Source organism: Lithobates pipiens, unplaced genomic scaffold, assembly GCF_037356315.1.
Source record: "Lithobates pipiens isolate NorthernLeopardFrog02 unplaced genomic scaffold, aLitPip1_a1.2 Scaffold_18, whole genome shotgun sequence".
NCBI lineage: Eukaryota > Metazoa > Chordata > Amphibia > Anura > Ranidae > Lithobates > Lithobates pipiens.
In genome coordinates this window covers 157,842,533-157,869,501 of record NW_027507758.1, presented here as the reverse complement: position 1 = coordinate 157,869,501, position 26,969 = coordinate 157,842,533, and the positions used below count along the sequence as shown (strand labels likewise).

Below are 26,969 nucleotides of genomic sequence, written 5' to 3'. Positions count from 1 at the left end.
GCTAAATTAGAAACGTAATAATTGGATCATCCTGATAACTATATGACACAGTATCTAATACAATGAAATGGAAATAAGGGTTAAGCTTATGATGTTACAATGTGCACCATTACATGGTCTCCTTTTATATAGAAATGCTGCTGGGTTTGTCACTTTCAGTACAGGCCAAATCACACAGTGAGAACCAGCTTTGATCAATACCTTGAGGAATCATCTGCACAACTTCACAGTGCTACACAATGGGATTCTGACCTTTCCTACAGACTGGCTTTATGACTTTCTTTCCTTGCCTACTATTTGGTGTCGTTGGGTTATGTTTTATTTTTACAGCTGTTTTACTGCTCTCAGATTTCTGCTGTTTCACTGATCTTCGCAGCAACTGAAAGTTTTTGTTGTTAGTAAATGTAATTGCTGTACGTGATGTAGACCTAGTTCTGTATTTTCTAATTGCAATCTGTGATTGTAAAGGCATTCTTAGCAAGAACCATTGTGCCCAAAATGTCCTAGGCTTAATTAGCATTGCGGTTTTTAGTGTATATTGCATGCATAATTCTGCTTATTGCTTCAGGCAACTAAAAATCTATGAACCTCACTCATGAAAGGATGTAAGGCAAATGTTGCCTCTGTCTATATTGTCTATAGCAGTGATTCTCAACCAGGGTTCTGTGGAACCCTAGGGTTCATCCAGAGGTAGGTAGGGGTTCCTTCAGCATTGGGCAATTTCTGCTTCTCAGATAAGTTCCCACTCACACCTTTGATCTTTTTAACTATCTGTAAGGAGGTAATTCTTCTCAATGACCACAAGTGTAAGGACAATTCTTCCCACTGACCATCACACTAATGTATCATGAATTGTAGATTTCGAATTTTTAGCAGGGTTTCCCCGAGACTAAAGAACTATTTCAAGGGTTCCTCTGTGTTGAAAAGGTTGAGAAAGGCTGGTCTATAGCATCCAATCACATCACTTCCTTTCTAGTTTCTGTATTCCAGTATAGTTTTGGAGAATGTAAAAAAATAATTTTATTGGCTGCTCACACCTGTGCTTCCTGTCCCAGAGGAATGACAGGAAGTGAGTGGAAATCTTCCCCTAATCAGTGCTAAATCCTAACATTGTCATATGTCACCAGAACATCATTTGAGGGCATCTTCTCCTAAATGTTGTTTTAGTGGCAGCTGTAAAATAGTGAATTCCTTCTCACCTTCTGTCCTAGTAACAGTGTTCACCAAGACAAATAATGAGGGTGGATCACTCCAATGAGAAAGTAGTCAGAAACAATGTCATTATTAGCTGTAATTCATAATTGAATCTATCGATCTATCATCTTTCTACTTTTTCATTTATCTATTGATCATCTCTTCAAACTCGTTATAGTTCAAAGATGCAGTAATTTTTCTGTCTGTGTCCCCATGCTTAATGACTGGTTGCTAGAGGTTACAGCACACATTACGGCTCACTGATTAGTTTCTAGAGGTTACAGCAAATGATTTCTGCTTAATTGGTTGCTAGAGATTACTGTACAGTATTACTGCTCACTGATTGGTTGCTAGAGATTACAGCACATCATCTCCTCACGGCAGGGGGGCATGATCTACATATGAATGCCACCTTTATTTACATATGAATGCCATTTATTTTAATGTAAACAGGGTCTGCAGCTAAGTCATCTGTACACAACAGAGGCAGTGTTTGGCAGCATTAGTACCAGCACTTCACACTGAGATATTAGGACACAGCACATGACTAAAACTTCAAAGGATAAGGAAATTTAATTTGGGATAGTTGGAAAGTATGAGGCAGCTGATTTGGGCCCCACAATAATGACAGGGCCCCGGACAGCTGCCCCTTTTGACCTGCCTTAAAGACGGACCAGCCAAGAACAATAATAGGGCACACTAGTTCTGGTTCCCATAATTTGCAGGGATTTCCTCTCACTTCCTGTTTTAGTTATGGGACAGGAAGTGAAGGTAAAACTCCCCATCAGGACAAAGAGGGCAAAAATAAACCTTACAGGATTTATTACCTTACCTTACTCTTGCCTTTAGTTCTAAATTAGGATTAACAGCATACATTTCTTCTATGTTATGGAAAAAAATGTGCACATTGTTTAATACATTGGCATACCTCCAACTTTACCTTATTTAGGAAGAAAATCCCTTTGTCCCTCTTTCTTAGTTGTCCCATTTTATCGTCTGATGTACAGAACAGAACTCCATAGACCTGTATTTATGGCTTAGTGAATTAAACCTTCTACTCGAGTACTTAGTAGTCTATGTGTAAATTCAGTCATTTTAACTACAGTTTTTTAAGTCTTTAACCACTTGCCGCCCGCCCTATTACAAATTGACGGCGGCAAAGTGGTTTCATTATCCTAACCGGACGTCATATGACGTGATTAGGATAATAAGCCGCTGCGCGCCCCCGGGGGCGCGCATCGCGGCGATCGTTGTTGCGGGGTGTCAGTCTGACATCCGGCAACTACGATCTCGGTAAAGAGTCTCCGACGGAGACTCTTTACCATGTGATCAGCCGTGTCCAATCACGGCTGATCACAGTGTAAATGGGAAGAGCCGGTGATCGGCTTTCCCTCACTCGCGTCTGTCAGACGCGAGTAGAGGAGAGCCGATCGGCTGCTCCTCTGACAGGGGGGGTCTGTGCTGATCGATTATCAGCACAGCCCCCCCGAGGATGCCCACACTGGACCACCAGGGACACCACTAGACCACCAGGGAAAAGGTAATAACAATCCATAATCCTCCCTAGACCACCAGGGTGCCAGTCAGCACAATGGGTGCCAATCAGTGCCCATAATGGATGCCAATCAGTGGCCACAATGGGCATCACTGATTGGCATGCATTATTGTTTGGCACTGATTGGCATCCATTACTATAACACCGATGCCGCCTATGAGTGCCCACCTGTGCCGCCTATGAGTGCCCACCTGTGCCGCCTGAGTGCCCACCTGTGCCGCCTGAGTGCCCACCTGTGCCGCCTATGAGTGCCCACCTGTGCCGCCTATGAGTGCCCACCTGTGCCGCCTATCTATGCCCACCTGTGCCGCCTATCTATGCCCACCTGTGCCGCCTATCCATGCCCACCTGTGCCGCCTATCCATGCCCATCCGTGCCGCCCATCCGTGCCAGCTATCAGTGCCAATTTGTGCCACCTATCAGTGTCCGTCCGTGTCGCCCATCCGTGTCGCCCATCCGTGTCGCCCATCTGTGTCGCCCATCCGTGTCGCTCATCAGTGCCGCCTATCAGTGCCACTTCATTGGTGCCACATTGGTGCCCATCAGTGCCACCTTATCAGTGCCCATCAGTGTAGCCCCATCAGTGCCCATCAGTGAAGGAGAAAACATACTTATTTACAAAGTTTTGAAACTGAAACAAAAAAAAACATTTTTTTTTTCAAAATTTTCGGTACTTTTTTATTTGTAGCGCAAAAAATAAAAACCGTAGAGGTGATCAAATACCACCAAAAGAAAGCTCTATTTGTGGGAAAAAAATGATAAAAATTTCATTTGGGTACAGTGTAGCATGACCGCGCAATTGTCATTCAAAGTGCGACAGCGCTGAAAGCTCAAAATTGGTCTGGGCAGGAAGGTGTTTAAGTGCCCTGTATTGAAGTGGTTAATACCCACTAATGCATATATGATGTTCAATCTATTGGCTCAAATCTAAACTACAGTTTCAATGTCCATAACAGGAAAGAAAAGTCATCCTAAAAAATAACCACTACATTCTGACATTGCTCATTTTCATTTTTATATTGGTGAAAAAACAACTAGAAGTCATATTGTAAAGATCACCCTTTGAATATAACAGAATCATGCTTGTTGTTTGCATACTGTTTAGCCTCTTGTGATTCTCATTTGACCACTGAAGATAATAATTAATTTTAACATAATATGTTAAAAAATACACACCTTGATTTCCCTTTAGGTTTTATGTTGCATATTTATGCTACATCACATTTCTTGTTTATTTATGTTTTCTGTTTATTAGCAGCTACAGTGGCACCCATCGTAACTTCAACAACCATTGTAATTTCCACATCTGCTACTACTTCATCCACCACTGTATCTTCTGCAACCACTGTAACTAGACCATCTACTGTAACATCATCCCCCATGCCATCTCATGTAACTCCACCGTCTAATGTAACTTTTTCATCATCCACTGCTATCATCACTAACCATTTTCTTTCTACCAATATCACATATGGTAAGAAAGCATATCTTCCATATTATGCATGTCTTTTTTTCTGGAATATTTTCAGGAAAACAATTTGGAACTAAAATATGCAGTTGAAATTTGCTTCCAATGATTACTGAATTGATTAACTAAATGCTCTAATGTCTGAACTTAATTTGATAGATAATTCAAATGGGTCAATATATATTTAAAGCTCAACTTTCAGTGTAAATCAGTTAAATACATTTTAAATTATTAAAACATGTCAAACACTTTGGTTTCTTTAGAAAGCAGCCACAGCTTACATAGAAAAGTCTGGCATTTGCGAACATGACATAGAGAAAAATCCTTACTCTCTGTGTGGAAACAGTAGTCTCTCTGTGGAGGTCTGACACACCTCCTGCTGAGTCAGGTAAATAGCTTTGCAATAAGGAAATATCATGTTTCCTAATGATTGGAGAGCTCTAGCTTTGATTTAGCAGGGAGTTTTTTGGACCTCTGCAGGGAGACCAAGGCTTGCTTCTCTAACAAAACAAACTGTAAGATTTTGCCCACCTTTTGTTTTGAGGTGCTCGAAATGTATTAAGCTGATTTTAACTGAAGTTCAGCTGAACTTTAATTCAAATATTGCTATGACATCAAAGCACTATTTCCAATTAACAGGCATCACAATTGCATCATTATAAGCATCTGTATATTTTAGGTGTTTTCCGGTCTCTTGCATGTTATGGTTAAGGGTTTCATGCTCCTTTCAGTAGTGTCTCCCTTTTTGTCTATGCTATTACTCCATCAGCTTTAAAGACTGTTTTAAATACAGTATGCACTCTCAATTGTGTTAGTTGTGTTTAACACTGAACTCTGGGCTACAGTAATTTCAGAAGCACAGCTCAAACCCTATCTGCTGCTCATTAACCTTTTTGAAATCAGAAAAAAACTCAAGCAGAAGTTGAGATTTTTACCTTTAGAAAATATATCTGAAATCTTCACAGATAAATAAAAATAATCTTAACATTGCCAGCCAGGAGTAGTGTCTGCAGGACACCTTATCTATAGCTTTAGATGTTCCCTGCAAGACAACATCTCCCAAGTGCCCTGGAGGTCAATGCAGAAGGCTGGCTCCCAGGTGGGTATTCGGCCGTACTTTGGGCAGCAACAAGGGATGGCAGAACTCCTTTGCTGCACTCATACTTCTGCATTATATAGACATACAAACATCAAGCAGGATGCTTGATCATTAAAGCCTATACTAGTTCTGTTATACTTCACACTGTTGACAGCCAATAGGTTGAAAGTGGCAGAACAGAAGAAGCCACCACTGTTGACATTACAGAAAGGATTTACTCACTCTGCCAGCTGTTTGAAAGCTGTATGCAGAGACTTTAGTGGAACAAGGCAAAGAGATTTTATTTTTAAAGAAGCAACAGTCGCATGAGTAGATAACATAGGTGTGTGCACAGGGTGTACCGGGGTGTGCCTGGGCACACCCTACTCACCTAGTGCGCATTTGCATTATCGCTCTGTGTAGCAGCAGGAAGATGGGGAAGATCACCCGCTTACCGGCTTTGCCATAAGAGCAGTGCTTACACACATCTCTTTTACTGTGCCAACAGGGAGATCAATATGCCAGGGCCATATTTATGGAAACACACACTTTGGGGTGCACACCCTAATGCAATAGGCTGCAAACACATATGGTAGATATTAAAATGAACACATTCCATCAGTGGGGATGGGGAGGAGTGGCAGTGGGGGTGAATCCTTTGCTGTAAGCAGTATGTCTGCCCTGCTTCACTGAACCCTCTGCACACTACTAACAATGGAGGCTTTACCCACTGTACTTGCTCCACTTAGCAGCCATTACAGTTCCCAGCCCTGTTTATAGCTCTGATTAAGCATGTTTCCAGATTAAAGGGGATTTAACGATTTAGGAGGTCCAACGCATGCAAGATCCAAAAAATTACACTGGCATCTTCTCCACAGTTTCTTCTGCAGGCACAATCTTTGGTTGCCTTTTGACTGTAGCATACAGCATGGCATACAGAATGAGGCATTAAAGAATAGAGAACACACAGAATGGCATGTGGAATGGCAGCATGGCCAATGGAATATGAGGTTGTCAGGAATGTGCAGTATAGCATACAGTCAAAATATAATTTGGATTAATTATAACATGTATACCAAGGCAAATAGAATGAGCCATTGTGAAATAGGAAGTGTACAACATGGTATGAGAACAGAATGAGGTATTGAGAAATAGGGAAGGTACAAGATGGCATACATAATGAGGCATTGCAGAATAAGAAGCATACAGCATGGCATAAGGAATGAGGTGTTCAAATAGGGAATGCACAGTTTAAGGCTACCTTTACACCTAGCATTTTTGGCACTTTTTTATGCATTTTTTTGCACAATTTCACACTACAGGTATAGGACAGACCATTCATTTCAGCTGGCTGCTCTACGCACATCAAGAGCAACAAAGAAGCTCATTTACTTTATTAGACATTGATCTTTTAACTTTGTATTTTGACATCTTTGCTGCCTGTGAAAACGTGTGATTACCGCATTTGAGGTGCTTTTAACAATGAATGTCACCACAAGCTTAGCACATTTTTACAACGTTCTGCGACTGCGCAAGAAAACACACGGTTTTGTGCGTGTTTTCAGAACGTCCAGGTGTGAATGCAGCCTGATATATGGAATGAAGCCATGTGGAATAGGGAATGCACAGCATGACATACAGAATGAGGTGGTAGGGAATGCAGAGTATGCCATTTGGAATAGAGCGCTGCAGAACAGGGAATGTACAGCATGGCATACAATTTTAATATAGGATATCGATTGAGGTGGTGGGGATTGTACAATATGCCATATGTATTGAGATTGTACAGATTGTACAGCATGGCATACAGAATGAGGTGATGATACAGAAGGGCCTACGGAGTGTGGCAGTGCAGACTAGGGGGTGAACAGCAGACCAAATACATAATGTTAGTGTACTAGTAGAATAAATTTTTTATTACCCCAATAGAAATGGCTTGCTGATGCTGCTAAGTCCTCTGCTCTTTCCACTTCTCTGATGCAGCCTACAGGCCAAATGCACATTAATTCCAGCCCCATTCAGACCTCTATTAGCAAAACCCAATTAACCCATACACAGGGGCGGACTGACAACTCATGGGGCCCCCGGGCAATAGGAGATTATGGGGCCCCCAGGCAATCAGAGATTATGGGGCCACATAGTATACACAAACACACACACAGTATAATATCACACACACAGTACACACAGACATGTTTCTATTGGCTGAGAAGGTACTGGAGAGGTGGGGCAACTATAATCTTGGGTTTTACTGAGGCTGGCAACCCTGATGGGGCCCCCTAGTGGCATGGGGCCCTCGGGCAGTGCCCGAGTAGCCCAATGGTCAGTCCGCCCCTGCCCATACATGTTGTGACAGCTTACCCTATTACCGCTGTTACTTGTAAACACAGAGCAGAGCCAACAGAGGAAGTCATCTATGTTCTCTGTTGAACTCTACATTAGATGGTGTCATCTGTCAGAGGCACACAGGAAATGGTTAGTAGAGGTCTTCCCCCGATGGCTTTGTGTTTACAACATCTGTAGCAATGGGGTGAGCTGTCACAGTGCACTGGCAAACATCTAGATGTCCAGTTTAACTGTAGAGGCACCAACTTCTCTTTGTCCCTAGGGCCCCCTGACTTGGTTTCCTCATGGCCTAGATCCCATGGCAGCTGTGTGGGCTGCTATGGTGATAGTTCCACCCCTGAGGTAAGATAAAGATGCAGCTACACTGATACAAATAGATTTATATGCCTGGAGTTCAGCTTTAAACCAGACAACATAATTAGAATTCCAAAGCACATTGGGGTTGAATTAATAAAGGCAAACACATTGTTCACTTTGCTAGGGAAGTTGCGTTTTGCAAAGGGATTTTCCCTAGAGCTTAGTAAGTAAGGGGAAGCTCTGTTGACTTCCAACATCCAATCATATGCAAGCAAAAATGCTCTTTATTATTTCCCATGCATTTTAAATTGCACCACATTCACTAAGCCCTAGGGCAGTGTTTTTCAACTCCAGTCCTCAAGGCACCCCAACAGGTCGTGTTTTCAGGATTTCCCTCAGTGAAACAGCTGTGGTAATTACTAAGGCAGTGAAAATTATCAAATCACCTGTGCAAAATAATGGAAAGCCTGAAAACATGACCTGTTGGGGCGCCTTGAGGACTGGAGTTGAGAAACACTGCCCTAGGGAAGCACCGCTTGCAAAGTGCAAATTCCTTTGCAAAGTGAACAGCCGTTTGCCTTTAGTGTGGGCTTTTACCTTTCTATTTTGCCTGCCCTACACTGATGAGATCCATGAGATGGTTAGCTTTGAAGCATCTAGAAAAAAAATCTATTGTTTGTTAATATTTATTTACTAATAAAAATTTGATGCTCACTCTTGAAGTAGATCTGCCATAGAGTTTTTTTCTGTGTATAACGAATTTCTTGACAATTGGATTTCTTCGTTATAGAAGCACTCCATTTAGGCAAACTAAGGCTGGCCATACATTATACAATTTTCTTGTACAATTCTCCTTTAGATTTACCAAAAACATATAATATAAGGTCAAACATAAACACTTTACATTTTTGTGCAATCAGGCAGGCTCTTGCACTACATAGTTGAATGTGAATCTCAAGGAAATTGAATATGTAAATTGTATAATGTAAAGCCAGCTTAAATCTTACAGCTCCTGAAAATGTCTGTACATCACCAAATCTGTAAAATATTTTTGGATATTGTATAAAGTGTGTACTACTTTTAAATATATAATGAAGTAGAATGGCAGTGTAGCAATTTACATGATAATAAGTTGATATAACATATTAAAGCACAGCTCCAACCAATTTTGGATATAACAGGAAAGGGTTAGAAGCTCTGTTAGACTTTTGTTATTATCCCTGTCTTTTCTCTTAAAGAGGAAGTAAAGCCTATGAAAAAAAAATGCACCCTGCAAGACAAAGGCATAATGAGCTAGTATGCATAGCACTAGCTCATTATGAATTACTTACCTGAGATCGAAGCCCCCGCATCGGCCCTCGTTCGCCTCTTCCAACGCCGCCATCTATCCCAGAGTGACTTCCGGGTATCGCGGCTCCAGCGCTGTGACTTGCAGGAGCCGTGATGATGTCACACTCATGCATGCGTGCTGGGGCCACCACTAACGGCATGATTGCCGTTAGAAACGGCACGCTCAGTGCGCCTGCCCTCGATATCTACGGCGCATGTGCCGTAGACATCGGTGCAGCTATTTCTGCAAATATCTCCTAAACCTTTTAGGTTTGGGAGATATTTCTTGCACCTACAGGTAAGCCTTAATGTAGGCTTACCTGTAGGTTAAAGTGGTTGTAATGGGTTTACAACCACTTTAAGCTTCATGTAGAAGATTTTTTCTGCATATACTACACTGTATGTAATATAAACACAACTTATAAAAAGTGCAAGTGCAGTTTAACAGGAATTATAACGCAAAACAAAGGTCAGCAAATAGAAATTAAATTTTAATAAATATTTTTTATTGTAATCAATATTCCCTTCATGCTCTTAAAGCCCAACTCCACTTTTAATGTCCCTTTAAATAGTTTGTTTGGGCCAAGCTGGCCCAAATTCACTATTTATGACACTAAAAGGTGCGTTTACTGGACACACTGTATAAACTGTATGAAGCCTCAGCTGCATACAGTATACAACACTTTGTTCAGGCAGTGAGACAAGAACTTCCCATCCCACTCCCAGAACAAAATAGAGATGGGCTGAGCACTGCTGAGCCATTCACAGAAAGCTTTGTATTCTATGATTGAATGCAAAGCTTCCTCTGATTGCATGAGGCAGAGAGATGAGCCGACAATGTGACTCCCTCCACTTCAGCCAATCTGAGGATGAGGAAAAATTGAGTTAGATCTGAAAGGTGTTAGTGTCAGTACCAGAATCCCACTCAGAATCTGAAAGGAAGTGAGTCATCATCTTTCCAACTAATATATATATATATTGTGACATGGGGTAGTTAGCTCTTGTGGTAGATGCATTTATACAGTAAGTCCAGGGCATGCAGTAACTATTTTTAAGGGCTTGGTAGCCCACTTTTATTTAAAAGAAAGCAAAAGTTCACACACAAATGGCTTCCCATGCAGGCGGTCTTCTTCAGCTTCAGCAGGTTACAAACACTAGAAAATGCAGAGCCACCTGTCTTATAAGCTCATTCAGCTTCAACTGCAGTACTACGCTGTACCTCTTACCAGCCTCTGAGACTGTGTTGTCCAACCCTCTTGGGTACTTGGCTCTCTAGTCTTTAATCACAGCACCCTGCTGCATGGCCCACCTCTGCCCTGTGGATTGGGGTTCTCCTGACACCTGATAGGAGCCAACCTGACTCCTGAAACCGAGACCCTCTGTCTCTTGGCTTCTGGCTGGGCCCTCTGACTCCTTTATGAGACCTCTGGCTCCCCCACTGGAAGCTTTCTTTAAACTGGAAGCCCCGAGCCTGTGTAGCCAGGTTGCATTTGTCTAGCAAAACCTGGACACATATTCAAGAGTAAACATGAAGTACATATAATCTAAAAGACAAGGATGCATTCATGAGGCTTGAAGGGTGAACACACAGTGATGGATGAAGTTTTTTTTTTATGTTTCTCAGGACAACATATACACATACAGTACACTAAAAACCCATGCACATGGGATAATATCATCAAGCACATAGTTTCAGCCAGAAAAAAAATTGGCGGGCAAATGTCCACAGAAAAACAACACCAAGGTAGTACATACAAAACAGTCATAAATGAAGGATGGAGCCAAACCCAGGCACTAATGGCAAGTGCCAAAGACAAGTAAAAGGCATGACAAACCATCATGTTACCTAAGCAAGATGGCCACCAAAATGGAATCAGGGTTGGGATAGCATAAAATGGTGCACAGTTATACGTACAAGGAAGTACACGGAAGGCGCTGAGAGCAGCACCAGAGATGTAGATTAACAGACAAGCCCAAAAACAGACATAAACAGTGGCAGAATGCCCATATGGGGTGCAGGGGCCATGCCCCCCTGATCCATTCGTCTGGCCCCTAATCTACATGCTGGGCACCGGACACATGGATTCCAATGGTGTTTTTTTAAATTTTTTTAGATGTACACGATTAGAGCCTGAGGCTCTACTTAATTTAAAAAACAGTGGGATCAGAGCGCAGAACACTGTGCCGTAAGCCCACCCAGTGGTGTGACAATAGTGAATTAATATTTGCTATTGTCTTCCTGAATCTCATCCCAGCCAATCAGGAAGTGGGTCCTGAGACCTGTCACCTGATGGCTGAGAGGAGAAATGATCCTATTGGCCACCGAGGAGGAGGAGGGAGGAGACGTAGGGGATGCCGCCAAGAAGCTGAAGAGGAGGAGACACAGGGTGAGTCACAGGCAAACAATCCACCCGTTGCCACCCCCCAAAAAAAAATATACCACCAGCCACCACTGGACATGAACCCAGTGTAAAATCACCAAATAAATGGGCTGAAAGTGAAAAGAAACAGATACATTGAACTCAGAAAAGGGAAAACACCAAAGATGCCAATACCCTGAGCAGAGTAGTCCCATAGGCAGCAGAAGGATACATGGAAATAAGGAGATAAATCTCTTGACACCTGTGAAAGGTATCTTCATAGGAGCGCTCACTGGAGAGGAAAGAGGCTGTACCCAGGTCCAGATGGAAGGCTCCAGAATGGACAGCAAGCAGCAGCGGGCAGAGACAAAGTGTCAAGTAAAGGGTTTGGCTCCATTGTTCATTTATGACTATTTTTTACCTTATGTACTACTTTGCTGTTGATTTGCTGTGTAATCAATTTGGACATTTGCCCGCCATTTTCTTTAGCTGGAACTTTGACCTTTGTACTTAGCACTTGACTTGCTCATCAAAATAAAACTTCATTACCGTGTGCTCACCTTATATTTTGGATGATACTGTTAATATACTGTATACATATATTGTGTAAATACAGTATATACACCTTTTGGTGCTGATATAACAGTACAGGTGATTTTTCGTGAAGTTGAAAATCTTTAGCATTAAGGTGACATACTTACATCACACTGTTCCTGCATTTTAGAACCATTTATAAACCATAAACCATATATAACCATATATATATATATATATATATATATATATATATATATATATATATATATATATATATATATATATATATATATATATACATTTATAAAATTCTGAGGATAGGGGCTATTTTGAAAACATGTCTGGATCCAGAACTAATCTTTGGACTCCAAAGTTATCTCTTCACCCTTTAGCCAGAATTTAAAAAGTAATTTTTAAATCTATTTAATTGAAATGAGTATGGTGATTTTAGAAACGGGGTTTGTAAATACCCTTTCATTTTCACTGTCTCCATAGCAGAGCATTTTCCTCTTATCTCAATGTTTTCTTCACAGTGGACACAGGGATCAATAAAAACCTAACAGAGGCTCTAACCATTCCTCACTCATCCAAACTTAAAGAAAAGATTTGGCTACAGTTACACTTAAAGCTTTTGTTATAAATGCAGTTTAAGTCTTAATTCTTTGAAAAGCATTGCTAGCACCTTTCTGGAAGCATAGAATGGAATTACAGACCTAAAATGGCATAAGTCATTGTATATGTATATTAGGAATTTGTTCTTCTTTATTAAAGCCAGATTATGCTGTGCTATTTTTTACTAATAGAAATGGTCCCAGGATCTGTTAGCCATAATGTGCTAATATGCACAGCAGATGGTGCTTACATCCTCTCCCGGTCTTTCTTCCGGGTTCGGTCTGTTCAGCTGCTTGTATGGCTGGGCCGCGATGACTTCCCTTCCACACACGTGTATGGGAGTCACATCATCATGCTGTAAATGTTTGCTGAGCTGCTTTAACTTAAAAAAAAAAGATGACACTTCTACATATCTGCATAACTAAAATGTTGAACACATTGTTTTTTGATCACCATCACCATCACATGCTATGCTATCCATGCCTTCAACTATTTGTATTTTATATTTTACCAGCCACTGTAACACCTACTTTACCATCTGCTTTGATCACTACTAACATTTCCACGTATAGTCCTATTCCTGGTAAGAATCCATGTTGTGTGTTGTTAGTTATCAAGTAAGTGATGTAGCCTATATGATTGTAACCAATGTCCGATGTTAGCATACCATTTCTGATCCTGCTATGTAATATTTCAGCTGTTGAACATTACATATACATTACGTGTTATTATTAAAATTATTTTATAGTATATTATAATATATTGTTATGTATCTATGAGCTTGCTGGTACTTAAGTTTGAGAAAGTTTATAGAATGAAAGTTTATAAAATGAAAGTTATCACCTGTTGTTTCTATGGGTAAGCATTTCCTCTGGCTCCCTAAAAAGTAGGTCTGACCTTGAAGAACTTGACGAATGATGATATACTGTATCTTACACCAGGATTTTTTTTTTGTATTAATATCTCCTCTGCAAATCCAAATAAAGCAAGCAGTGTTTATGATTTAATTTATACATTTAAAGCCATTATAAATTAGGATATATTGCATTATTCATTTTAATCATTTCAGTTATTGCAAAATACTTCATATAAGATTGGTAATAGCACAGGTTTTATAGAATGCCATGAGTAACATTGATGTAACATATGATAAGAGAAGTGGTGGTGGAGGAATGTTGAAAGGATTTGGCAGGGGACAGTGCTCTTGTTAATTTTGGGATCCTCAGCTTTTCCCAGATCCCTCAGTGGTGGACTTTGCCCAGGCTTTTCACTTACAATCTTAGGATACATTTGCTTGTGATGCTGGTACACCATCCTTGCTGCCACTCACATGCAGGACACCCTATTTAAATAGTTATGAGTGCATGTTTACATGTTCACTGTGGTACCTCACAAAGCATGCAGTATTGCTTTTTTTTTACTTTCAGTGGGGTTTTTTGCCTTCAGTTGTATCAGTTTGCATTTCATGTAGTGCCGTTCCCATATAAAATGGCAATGGAAGATAGCTAACAGTGAGCATTAGAGTATTTTTTTACAGATATGCCACCACTTAGGTGACATGCATTTAGACCCTAAGGCTCTGGTGCCCAGCCTAGGGTCCTTTGGTACTCAGGCCACAGCAGACACTAACCGGAGATACATTGGCCAAGTTGTATGCATCTCTTTGAGCATTGTGTGTGCATAGTAAATACTATGAGAGTACAGTAAATTGGACCCTATAAGCTAGTCTCTATGTGCTGTGAATACAGTGAATTATAGAGAACTTAGGTAAATTGAGTGAATTTTCTAATTTAGACACATTTATAGTGTTATGTATAGCATTATTGGTGTCTTGACTCTTTCATTTATGCCCTGGAATTGCTCTAGCAGTTGGCAGTCTTGAGGCCGTAATGGGTGAATGATCAGAGCTGGATCATTTACAAGGCAACCTCAACATCAGCCTAGTGCTAGGTGGAAGTCCAGAAGGCTCAGCTACAATCTTCATGCTTCTGCAATACACCAGGCAGTTAGAGTAATTGATGAATATATACCTGCCAGTTAGTTTACAAGGAAGGATGAACTTTTCATAGTTGGTATCTGATAGAGTCATGCTGCTACATACATTACATATAGGATGGATTCTCTAAATAATTGCAATCCTTATCAATGTAAATCAAATGGGTGGTATGTTTTTCTGCTTTAATCTGTCCCTGTAAAAGACCACCTTTTATATAATTTACAGAAGCATTGGATTTAAAATCATATGACACATTTTAGCTTTAAGAACCTTTAATCACAGGGTATGAAGCCCAAAATGCATAACTCTGTGTAATCTTGTAGCAATGCTACCCACAAATTATGCTAGTGCAAATTATTAACGTATGTAATAGCTTCTTATGTACTGTTTTTTCTAGAATCCCCTCAGAATTATTGAGTGGACAATTATTTGTCGTGTGTGCTAAAGTTATAGCTTGCACTTTGAAAACTCTTGTGTATTTGTTTTTGCAGAGGAGAATCTCAATATTGTTGTGCCCCCTTCTCTAACACATTATACATTTGTCGATACAAAATAATCTATGATCGTTGAAAATGTCATGATTATTTTGTTGCATGAAGCGTGTTCACTGCAGTCTCCTCCTAGTGTTTTACTTTGCTTCCTGTCATATGTATTTACTTAACAGGCCTTTAAACAGGCTTTAAAAGACCTTTATAACACAAGTGTTCAGGTTCAGCTATGTGCTGAGCAAGCAGTTTAATGAAAGAGGGTTTTATTTGAGAATTCTCTCAGAAAGCCCCAAACACAAATCTTTGTGCTCCTATTTTATTTTATTTTTTGCCTAAACTTGGAATGTGATTTTGCAACTATTGGCTTCAATTGGATTCCAAGTAATAATACCGAAAAAATTTACATTTAAAGCTACAATACAGTCATCCATAAAAAATCTGTAGTATGATTCCCCCCATTTTCCAATCTTTGACAGTAATGTTTAATTGTGTGTTTAGTCTAGGGGAGGTTTAACCCTTGGTTCAGATCAATGCATGTCAGGAACACACACAACATTGTGCATGTTTCCGACCCACACAGAAACACGCTCTTTAGGAGATGTGTGGGTTCATAATTCATGAATTGGCCAAACTGCATGGTTTGGTGTGGTGCAACTTTAATAAAAGGATTGGGAACTTTTCCCTGCATTTCCCCTGGTTAGGGAAACCCACTAAAAAAAGTAAATTCACAAAAAAGTGAAAAAGCCCACTACAAGTCCCAACTTCCAATGTCCAATGGCAAAAATATGTGATGCATTCTAATTGGGATCCTAATCCAGTTAAGATGGTCAGTAAATATGACAGGAGGATCCTGCAGCTTCCAGAAGAGATTTAGGATGATCCAAAGCCGCTCAAACAACAAGAAAACGGGAGCGTGGGATCCTCATTAGCATAACAATACTCATTTATTCACCTCCCTGGTGGTATGATTATTTCAGATTTTTGATGCTCAAAGAGGTTCAATTATTTTGCATGGAAATTTGGCGTTTTATATTGTAGGTCTGTAAATCTTAGCAATAACACACTAAAATCTGTCCAAACAAGAGTCTAGTAGACAGCCCCAGTATGATAAAGTTTGAAACACGAAATCATAAATGATAATATAATATAATATAATATAAATTAAAATATAATAAATAACTATAAATAATCATAACAAATAATAATATAATAATAATAAAAATGTATTCAATAATGTAATCAAATCAAAAACATAAGACATTTGCTCAGTTGCAGAATTGTCACTGTCATTACTTTCAGTGTTTGATGACGGATCTCCCCACAAATCACTATCGCTCAATTCTGCAAGTAATTCTAATTTATTATTCCTGTTTTCTAGCTGGTCTAAAACCGCTTTTAATGAAAAGGGACATTTTTGGTTTCTATGGACAATCTCCAGTTTCCAGGCAGAAAGAACAGTATTTATAATATAGAACCGCATGCAGGGCACTTGACAAACCACTAGGAACAAAAGGGTTGTGAAATAATTTGATACAGTAATGTAATCTGTAAGATTACAGTGTACTGTATGTATTGTATGTGTTTCACTTTTTGAATTTGGCGCCGTTCTCCGTCCCAGGGCGTTGCAATGCTCACAGGGAACAGAGCTTGTGATGTGATACATCGAGCGGAGACACAGCCCGTGGACACAGCGGGAGTACATCGCAGGATCCTGGGGACAAGGAGAGTAACTGTACCAGGATACTGCGATGCGATCCAGAGTATGGCTCTGGGTTACCACTTTTGGTACTGAAAATCCACCCGAGCCACACTCAGGATTACCGCCAGGGAGGTTAAAAGAAAATAATAGCACACTTACAGATACATTCTTGGAAATCAGCATCTGCATCCAAATTTTAACTGAAAGTGTGCTATTTTTTTTTTTACATAAATTATTATTGTTATGCTAATGAGGATCCCTTACTTAGGCCAGAATCTAAGATTAAGCAGAGGAATACTTACCTTACTCCTTGCGCCTATATGCTTTCTTCACCCTGTATGGCCAATCCGGCGAAGCAGCTCCTCTTCACCGGTTTTATGGCTGCCTGCTCCCTGACAGCTTTATGTATAATTCAGCACAGCAAACTATACTTCAGGAACTCAAGGGACTGCAAACATTGCAGGAGAGGAGGAGAGTGCCAGCTTCCACGGGAGCTAGGGAAAAGGTTTTAAATTTAAACCTCCCGTAGACTAAATGAGAATTTAACCCTATACATACTACTAGTATTTTTTGGTTGTCTGATCTTCAGCTTTAAATGTCAGACATCTATCTCTACAGTGGGAGCTCTATTATTTTAGCTAAATTGCATAGTCCAGTCACTAACGTTAAAGGGAGGTACTGGATTTTGCCACTTTTTCATTATTATTGCATGCTCTCTTAAGAAGCGGGTTTTGCACAACTTGACTGGATGTTTTGAGATATTATAAAATAGTAGTGCTCCCTCGATAATACAGTAGTTTTTAATCTTCATAGTGTACTGATTGCAAAGTTAACTGTGTGCTTGATTACACAATAACTCTGTTTTCTTTATTTGCATTTATTGTTTAATCACTAGAACTTTAACTATACAGTGGATCCCCAGTAACTACTCAAGCTCACCTATTATTGTGTTTTCCCAGCTACATCAGCATCCACTATGATAGCTACTAACATGACTACTAACAGCACCGATATTCCAGAAACTGGTAAGAAACACAAAGTACAATATATATTCTTACATTGTTGCTTGTATCGGTGAACATTAACAAATGTATTCATGTACATCCCTCAGGTGATTAAATGCAACAGACTTACATTTTAAAAGTATAAGCGTCCTTGCTCTTAATTGTATATCTAGATTTGCAATATATCTAGATTTGCAATAGACTTGTAAGGCTATTTTTAAGAAAATGTCATCAAGTTTGGAGTGTAGTTCTATCCAGGTGTACTTAGTGATTTGGTGAATTCATGCAGTGTTTCTCATCTTTAGATGCTAAAATTGAAGGCAGGGGCGTTAGCGGTAAAGTGCCATTAGTTTTAGTGGAGCTTTTTGGCCATTAGCGGGGCACTTTTAACCCCCGCTAGTGGCCGAGGAAAGGGTTGAAAGCCTGAAAAGCGCTGTTGCTGAATCTCTTTGCAGGCGCCCATTGATTTCAATGTCAGGGGCGGTTTAGGAGCACACCACCCCAAAGTTGTTGCTTGCAGGACTTTTTTTCTCATCCTGCAAATGCACCACCCCAGTGTGAAACCACTCGGGCTTTCACACTGGGGCTGCAGAAGAGGCAGTTTACAGGTATTTTTCAAGCACTATTTTTAGTGCAAAAACACCTGTAAAACGCCTCAGTGGGAAAGGGGTCTAACTCTAGAAAAAACTGTTTAGCTCCGTTTTCTGGATAGGGTGGAGAAGCTTTAGACCTTCTATCAAGTTTATATTACTGGCTATGTCTCCAAAATCCAAAATTGTACAGTAGTCCCTAGAACAAAAAGTCAGAGGAAATCTTTCACTGGGGACACATGTTCTAGGGATGGCTGTTTAAGGGGGGCATTCCCCTGACTTTAGGAGGTTTCCCTTTAATGTCCTGTTTCATCTCTGAGACAGGAAGTAAAGAGAAATGTCCCCCAATGGTACATAGAAGGCAAAAAAATTAAAATGAACCTGGCAGGTGCTTTAACCCTTCCCTGCTATATCCAAAACAAAAAAAAAAGCTATAGATACACTTTAAGTACATTGATCAGGTCATGTTTTTGGGCATTTAATGAGTATTGTTGGTTTGCTAAATGAGAGTCTAAAATATGAAATTTTATGAGGAATGGAGTTGAAAATTTGAATTTAAGTACATGGAATTGTATTAATTTGGTGTTGCTGAAGCAGGGTCAATGTTTTTATGTCCTCAGCTTCCACTCTGCCAGTAAACAGTTTCATGTAAACCATTAAAATGACAACCCTGGTCTCAGCTCCATCTTTGATTGAAAAAGATAGATTATAGGATTGGGTTGCTTCCCCTATATTTTACATGAAGGAGAAAGGTAATGAAAATGGTTTCTGACAGTTTAGAATCTGTGATTGAATGTAAAAGTGTGGTATTTGTTGTTATTAACAGAACTTTTAACATGTTCAGAAATTTCAGTGCTTGCTGGGATTACTATTCCACAATCATCAAACCATCAAACCATTTTTCTAGTTCTTCAGTGTTTTTGTATTGTTTCTTACTTTCGTCATTTATTGAGGTATGCTTCTGTTTGTGAGTTTGCTATGCCTTGTGCTACATCAAAGGTTATTTCAAGCATAATCGGTTGTTTCCCTCTACATTTCATATCAGTACATTTAAAACTACTATGTGCATGTTTTAGTTTTCTTCATACTGTATATTGAGACCATTAAATATGTAAAGTTACAAATATATGCATTTTTGTAAAGCATGCAATTCGAAATTCTATTTTCCTGTGCAAGGTAATTGAGAATTAGACTCCTCCCTGTACGTGGTTATTTAATAAGATATCTTTACTCTACCATTCATTGACTTTGGTAATTTCAGCATGCAGTGAAGTGGAATATTGTGTCCTCTAGTTTTCTCAGCAGAATGTACATTAAATATCTTTGTGTGTATATATGAGAGAGAGAAATCAGGCTTAACATCATTGGTAATGTATATATATTATGTACAAGTAACAGTTTTTTTTCCAATCCATTTACTGTATGGCATAATACATGCAGATCGGCAGGAACTCAACGTTCCTGCTACATTTCCCATCAGAATGAAGAGAAACCCCGTCACTCGTTCCTTTGCAAGCTGGCAGCTGCAGATGCAAGACTCCAGAATAAAAGGTGTACGAAGCATAGGAATAATCTCTACTCCAATTGTGTGGCCAATAAAACAAAGACCTACATCATATGAGAAAAGCAGCACATCTAAAACGGCGGTCAACTTTTGGTTCTTGACCATGACGACTCAGTCTTCTTGGTCTGCCCCTACAAATCAAAGAGTAACCACAGAAAACAGGTTCTTGGAAGCTATCAGAGAAGAAATGTCAACCCATGAAGCATTGTCTAACAATATATCTGCAATTTTTAGTAATGCCTCTAGCAATGAGTCTTCAAACTCAGCTAGAGAAGATGAATTTTCTGAGGTAGAATCAAACGGTTCTGGGAGCCAAGATGAGTGGTATTTGGCTCCATTTATGAAGTTCAATAGCACGTCATTCAATAGTACACAGCATAGCTATAGCTATACCAATCAGACATGGTGGTTAAAATGGCTTTCTCACATTAATGACAGGAACACACCAACTTCAAATGAAAAAAAGATTGTAAAGTCTGGCAGTGAGCACAGTAAAATATCAACATATTTACTTTATGATTCCAAAAACAGAAATCTATCTAGCGGTGTGTATATACTCACTGATAAAAAAACTGAAAATGCATCGTTTTTGTTACATGAAAATTCTGCAAATACTCTGGACCTTTTAAATACAACAATTGAAATCACAGACAAAAAAGAGGTAACTGATATACTAAGCCCTTCTATGAATGGAATGCATAGTTATGAAACATCTGTGAAGGCAAAATATGGTTTAGAAGTTATTAAACCCTCACAAGATTTTGAAAGTAAAGAGCAGAACACTTGGATTGCTCAACATGGTTCTGTTTTGCCCAGAAATAAATATGCACAATATGTACAAAGCAAATTCTCAACAGACATTGTCTCCTGTAATGTTTTTTCAAGTTGCACCACTGTTTATACAGAGCTTGATGCAGCAACTAGACTATCAGCCACACATTCAAAACATTTACTTGGGAGTTTACTGCTTCATAGAGCAAATATTCAACACATAAGTGGCAATAATATGCAGACTCTTTTATATCTTCAGCCGAGTGTGACTCAAGAGATCTTATCTACAAAAACTTTAGGGGACAAGGATCAAGAAGAGTTTTACAATGAAGTGTTAATACCACTTCAAAAACAAAGTGTGACAATGTCTCACCTATTTACAGCAAACTTTGATAAGCTGCATACACAGTCGAAAGGTCATTATGATTTATTGACCTCAAGTTATGATGTACAAGATGACCAATGGAAGACAATCACATTAAAGTATAATACGCCCAGTGAAACCTTAAATTTGCTCATGGAAGGTCCTGATTTTAGACCAACTGTAGAGCTTCCATTTGATAGCTCATCGGTTGAGGTAGTTGTCAGTCCACTGACAATCTCCAAGCTCAATGAAGAACAGGATGAGGCTTCAGGGGATGATAACTTTTTGGAAGTAGACAAACTTTATCTTGTATCTGGAATGTCACTGGTTGAAACTACAGATAAAAATGAGGAACATTCATATTTTAACTTGGATTTAGGTATTACTCCAACAAAGACTTTTTATTTAAATATTACCTTTAATTCTTCTCTTCAGCCAATAGGTAGTCACTCTTTAAATACAATTATAAACACAAGTGTCTCCTTAGACTCAGGAAGTTTTCAAAACACTGCAGGGTCAGAAGTGTCCATGTTATGGACCGTAAGTAAAATAAAACCTATGGAAACATCTAATACATTAGGAGATTTCAAACAAATATCTTCCTCTCAGCCTATAGTTGCTAGTCACACCTCTTCTGTTAAATATAAACTCCTACCATGTACAGTACACACCTTAGTTGACCCTGAACAACAATTTCAGCAAGTCGATGCCAACCCAGGATTTACAGTACATCAAAGCAATATAGCCAATACAGAAGCATCATTCCTAGGAAAAGAGATTAATATTGTCACAGTCAGTGGTACAGTTATTGATGGAACAGTGAAGCAAACTCATGACCTCATGAAAACTAAATTATTAGAAACAGGACACAGCATAAATGCTGCAACACCTCCATTGATGGATGATCACTCATTACTCACATTGCAATCTGATTCAGCATATGCAGGGCATAATCCATCTATAAGAAACACTTTATTATCTGCAGATTTGAACACACAAAGGGAGGCCACAACTGCCAACTTGGGGCATTATTGGATACAAACAACCTTTGTTGATATACAGATAGGGTCAAGAAGCACAGAGACAAACATTGCTGAAATGCCTTCAAGAAATACAGATTTAGAGCTTTTGCCATCAGATTTTGGAACCTCTATCAGAACACTGGAAACAATTACCACCCAAATCTCGAAGGATGCTTCTCTTGGGCAAGAAGGACAAGGATTTTTCTCCGATACTGCTCAAAAGTATATCAGCAATGGAGAATTTGAAGCCACCACACTCTCGCCAACAGCCCAGCATTGTGATTGCACTTCCCTGACTCATGTGGCCTGTTTGTGTGGACAGGATGTTAAGAAGAGCAGTATGTACACTTGTCTTCATAGACTAGATACCTGCTTTAACCGTAGGCATGACTGGAATGAATGATCATGCAAACATAATATATTATAGATGGAAATTTACTCTTAGTCTAGTAGATTATTTTAATTTTTCTTCTAGGTTGTAAAAATATTAATGTGTGAATCTAATCATTTACTTAGGCTTCTACAGGGGTATTTATCAAAGTGACCAGTTCAATGGGAAATCAGCCCATGACATTGTTTTTTTTTTTACATAGAACTCAGCAATTTATTTATTTATGTTTTCAGGTTCTGATAAATCCCCCACATAATTATTATATTTCTAACACTTTAATGATTTATGTTCTCTTAGGGGACTGCAAAGACTGAAAATATTTAAAATTTGCTCTAACATACCAATCTACCTATTTAATGTGTACTGTGCCCATAACTTCCATTTTGAAAAAGGTGCAATCGAATAGATGTACATAAACCGGAAAATATAAAGTTCTGTTTTTAAGTAGGGAGAGATCATTGACCAGTTTTAACTTCTAGCAACTGACCATGTTTAATTTACTGTTTTATTATCACTGTTTTATCAGTTTCACAATGCTATTGTAGTTTTTTAAATATCACCCAGAGTATATTTTCTAAAACAATGTTATCATAGACACTAAAGTAACAAGAAAGACCAGGATCCAACTTAAAGATTAAGCATGTTGAATAATTATGTCATCTTTGATATTTTACCTGAAAAGCAAACTGGCCCTTCACATTTATTTTGATTGGACCATACACTAATACCGGCCATGGACAGATTTTAATTAGTTTTGATTTGTTAGATTTAAAAAGCTACTAGCAAGTTTGTAGCGATAGAGTATTTATGTGAATGCACTTGGTTTGGATAGGTCCTCACAATACACTGTAGTTTATATATTCTGGTAATCCTTCCTTAAGTATGAATGCTATAGAGTTTTTAATATCTTAGCATTACCATTTAGGTGAATATGAATAAAAAACATATATGGACCTATTTACAGTCACTTAAGGTAAAATGAAAACTTGGGACATTATTTGAATTCTCTCATATTGAGATTCTAAACTTAGTGATTGTGTATGCAGATTGTAAATTCAATGGCTGTGTTTGAGCTAGCGATAGACATGAAATTACAGTCAAAAGAGGCCACAGACTGAAGACCTTACATTCACATTTATGTACTAAGCAGGCACCGATACTTACATTATGTTGGAGATAAAAAAAGTAATCTTTTGTGAAGATCCATGCCAAATGGATCTTCACTCCTAGTGAACCTCTAGTGATCGATCTGCTCCCTTAGTTAGGTAGGACCTGTACTATGGGAACTTACCCAAAAAAGACAAGCAGAGGACTGGGTAATACATGCACCATCTGCTAACACGTACTTCTAAAAATATCTTGATTTTGTTAGACTCAAACTCCAGTTACATACATTAAACAAGGAATAGGCAGCTGAGACTGGTTAGCTAGCTACTCTGGAATAGATGCACCAATGATACTTTGGAAAAAGCAATGGTGATTTATTGTATAAGTGATCTGCACTTTCCACTGTAAATACACAAAAATATTGTTTTCGAACCTGACCATTTCTTTATATTATCTATTTCCTGGAGACATTGTGGATACAAACTGAAATTAATAAAGACAAATAAATATAGCATGGTTCATAATTTGATGTAAAGCTTTTTAGTATACATATTTGAAAATGATAAATTTAAACAAAATTACAGCAGCATACTTTAAAGAATGATTTTAGACTTGTGTATATAAATACCTTAGATGTATTTATTCTGTAAGAACAGTAGGGATGTGTATACATGGCTCAAAGCTGTGAACACCGTGAAAGAAAGGATTGATGCATTCAGAGGTACCATTGAGGTTGTACTTGTCTCCACGTTACATGTAAATGTGCGTGACTAAATGCCATTTGTGTCTTTGAGGTAATATACTGAGTTAAGAACTTAATTCATCTTAATTATAGTTAAAGCAAGAACTTTACTGTAAAGAAAAAAATCCTTAATCTGGGAAGATGTTGTGCTCATAGAAACACTGTGTATATAGTAGGAAAGGCTTTAAAATGAAAGTCAAAAACAAAAAAGTAAAAAATAATTTAAATACATTTTTTCACAGAGTTTTAACATCTAGTTAATTTTAAAAAAGGGATATTATTCCAAAGAAACTCTAATACAATTTACACTTTAAGGCCCCTTTCACACAAAAAATCTGCCAGTCCGTTTTTGAGGCGGATCTGAGCGGGCCACCCATGGACTTGTATGGGCAGACGGATGTTAGCGGAGATGTGTCCGCTGACATCCACCAAAAGCACATATTTGGTGGGTGTCAGTGGGTGTCACATATTTGTAGGGCAGAACCGAAAGATCTCTGTACGTACCTGCTACAGTCCCCTAAACTGTCCTATCACAACCAGACTCCTGTTAAAGCGCAAACCTACACTTCTGTGTTTGGGGGGTTGCTGACAGTTGCCACCCCCACAAATTTCCATTGGCCCATCACTATGGTAGGTGGACTTACTGGCTAAAAAGAATTGTTATAATAGGAATGTCCAAGAGGCAGGAAGGGCCTTGCAAGGTTAAGGGCTAATCAGGAAGTGCCAAAGCTTTGCTAGATACAGATAAGTTAAGATAATATACTTTATTTTCAGTTTATACATACAACAACATTTATCAGGATACTCTTTATAACAGTAATAAAACACTTCTTCAACAAAACAGCACCTACATACTCTTAGCACATGCCCGCATATCTGTTTAAACATAACAAAATATAAAATGTTATTTTAAAAAAAAATTAATTCCACATAAAATTCCTAAAACCCTGTACCTGGTGGGGTTATGGACAATATAGCCCTAGTGAAAAAAATAATAATTTAATCGATTAGTGTGCGTTTTAAGTGTCCTATATCTTTTCCCTGATGGCAACGGGATAAACACACTATAACCTGGGTGAGTTGGATTGCTACTAATAGCTTTTGGCTGCTTTTTTAATCGGCTGGCATACACTGGGTCCAAATTTGGACTCCATACCTATGTTCTGCTGTGTTGTTTTTACCACACAAGACAGGCACTTCATATCCGCTGCCCTGCAGCTGGCATACCACACTACAGTGCAGTGGAGAAGAATAGTCTCAATGGTACAATGATAGAATTGACCAAAAGTCTTAAGGGCAATCCAGCCTGCTTTAGTCTCTGAAGGAAAAAAAAATCTGCTGCGCTTTTATCACTAGAAAAAAAAGTATTTTGAGACCCCGACAAATCCCTTGTAATATGCACTCCCAAATATGTTATTGTGTCCTGTCCTCCCTTTCCACCTCCTCACCACCTATATATACCAGGCAATGGTTAATCTTTCTTGATCTCCTATAATCCACTATTATTGCCTATAGATTCAAACTACGAAACGGAAGCTATTGGCTACTGGCTATTGAACTTCCTTTTTCTAGTCCTGTCGTACGTGTTGTACGTCACCGCGTTCTTGATGGTCAGAATTTGGTGTGACCGGGTGTATGCAAGACAGCTTGAGCGAAATCCCGTCGGAATTCCGTCAGGAAAACCATCAGAGCTTTTTCCGACTAAAATTTTGATCGTGTGTACGCGGCATTAGGCTAATAGCATAAAACAGAAGAAATTTCAACCATAGTCTCAGTCTGTGGTGCTGGATATGCACAGATGGCACCCTTAAATATGTTACAGATGCAGATGCCTTTCAATGGTATACCCTCTTCCTCATCTTTAGGCTGGTGTGTCCTTGCTTTCTGGTATTTAGTGTTTTGGATTCCCCTTTCTGAAGAGGGCTGCAAGGCCTAGAGTGCACCTAGGGACCTGTGAAAACCCAAGCCAATAGGAGATCGTCCTAGTTGTCATCTGTGGGAACTATATATTATCACCTATACCCACCACATCTGGGTATAGAGATTCTTGGTTTTCAATTATACAATAATTTTAAAGTTATAGTTCTGTTTTGGTGTAGTGTGGTTTATAGCAGGAGCATTTTCCAATAGGTGTAAAAACACGCTATACATTTTACGCATTTTACAGGCATATTGTTATGCAGGAAGTATTGTTCCCCAGAAGGAACATTGAGAAAAAAACATGCCAAGATTGCACATTAATGCCAGGAAAAAAATGGAAGTATGAATGGGAGCTGATATTTGCAAAATAATTGTGACTAAGCTCAGACCTTCTTTGCAGTCTCCTCAGAGCACTACGTCAATATGATTGTATGTACTGGTGTACTAATACTCATTATTACATGATTTCATTAATGTGATCTGCTGACATCTACTGGTAAGTAGTCAACTAACACATTCATTTGAAAAGAAAAAA

The 26,969-nt window shown here is 39.0% G+C and overlaps 1 protein-coding gene across 10 annotated transcripts in view; it reads left to right on the top strand.

Annotated features, from left to right (window-relative positions):
- ADGRG6 (adhesion G protein-coupled receptor G6) overlaps positions 1-26,969 on the top strand; it is a 292,061-nt gene that overhangs the window by 173,663 nt on the left and 91,429 nt on the right. For 3 of the 10 annotated variants that reach the window (XM_077486301.1, XM_077486294.1, XM_077486296.1), the window contains exons 6-8: positions 4,005-4,223; positions 13,291-13,359; positions 17,919-17,984. The exons of 1 other annotated variant lie outside the window; for it this stretch is intronic. In XM_077486301.1, the coding sequence (XP_077342427.1) occupies positions 4,005-4,223; positions 13,291-13,359; positions 17,919-17,984 (354 nt within the window). Of the gene's footprint in view, positions 1-4,004; positions 4,224-13,290; positions 13,360-17,918; positions 17,985-19,760; positions 22,613-26,969 lie in introns of those variants that run through there. 6 more of the 10 variants (XM_077486292.1, XM_077486293.1, XM_077486295.1 and 3 more) reach the window with 5 other exon arrangements.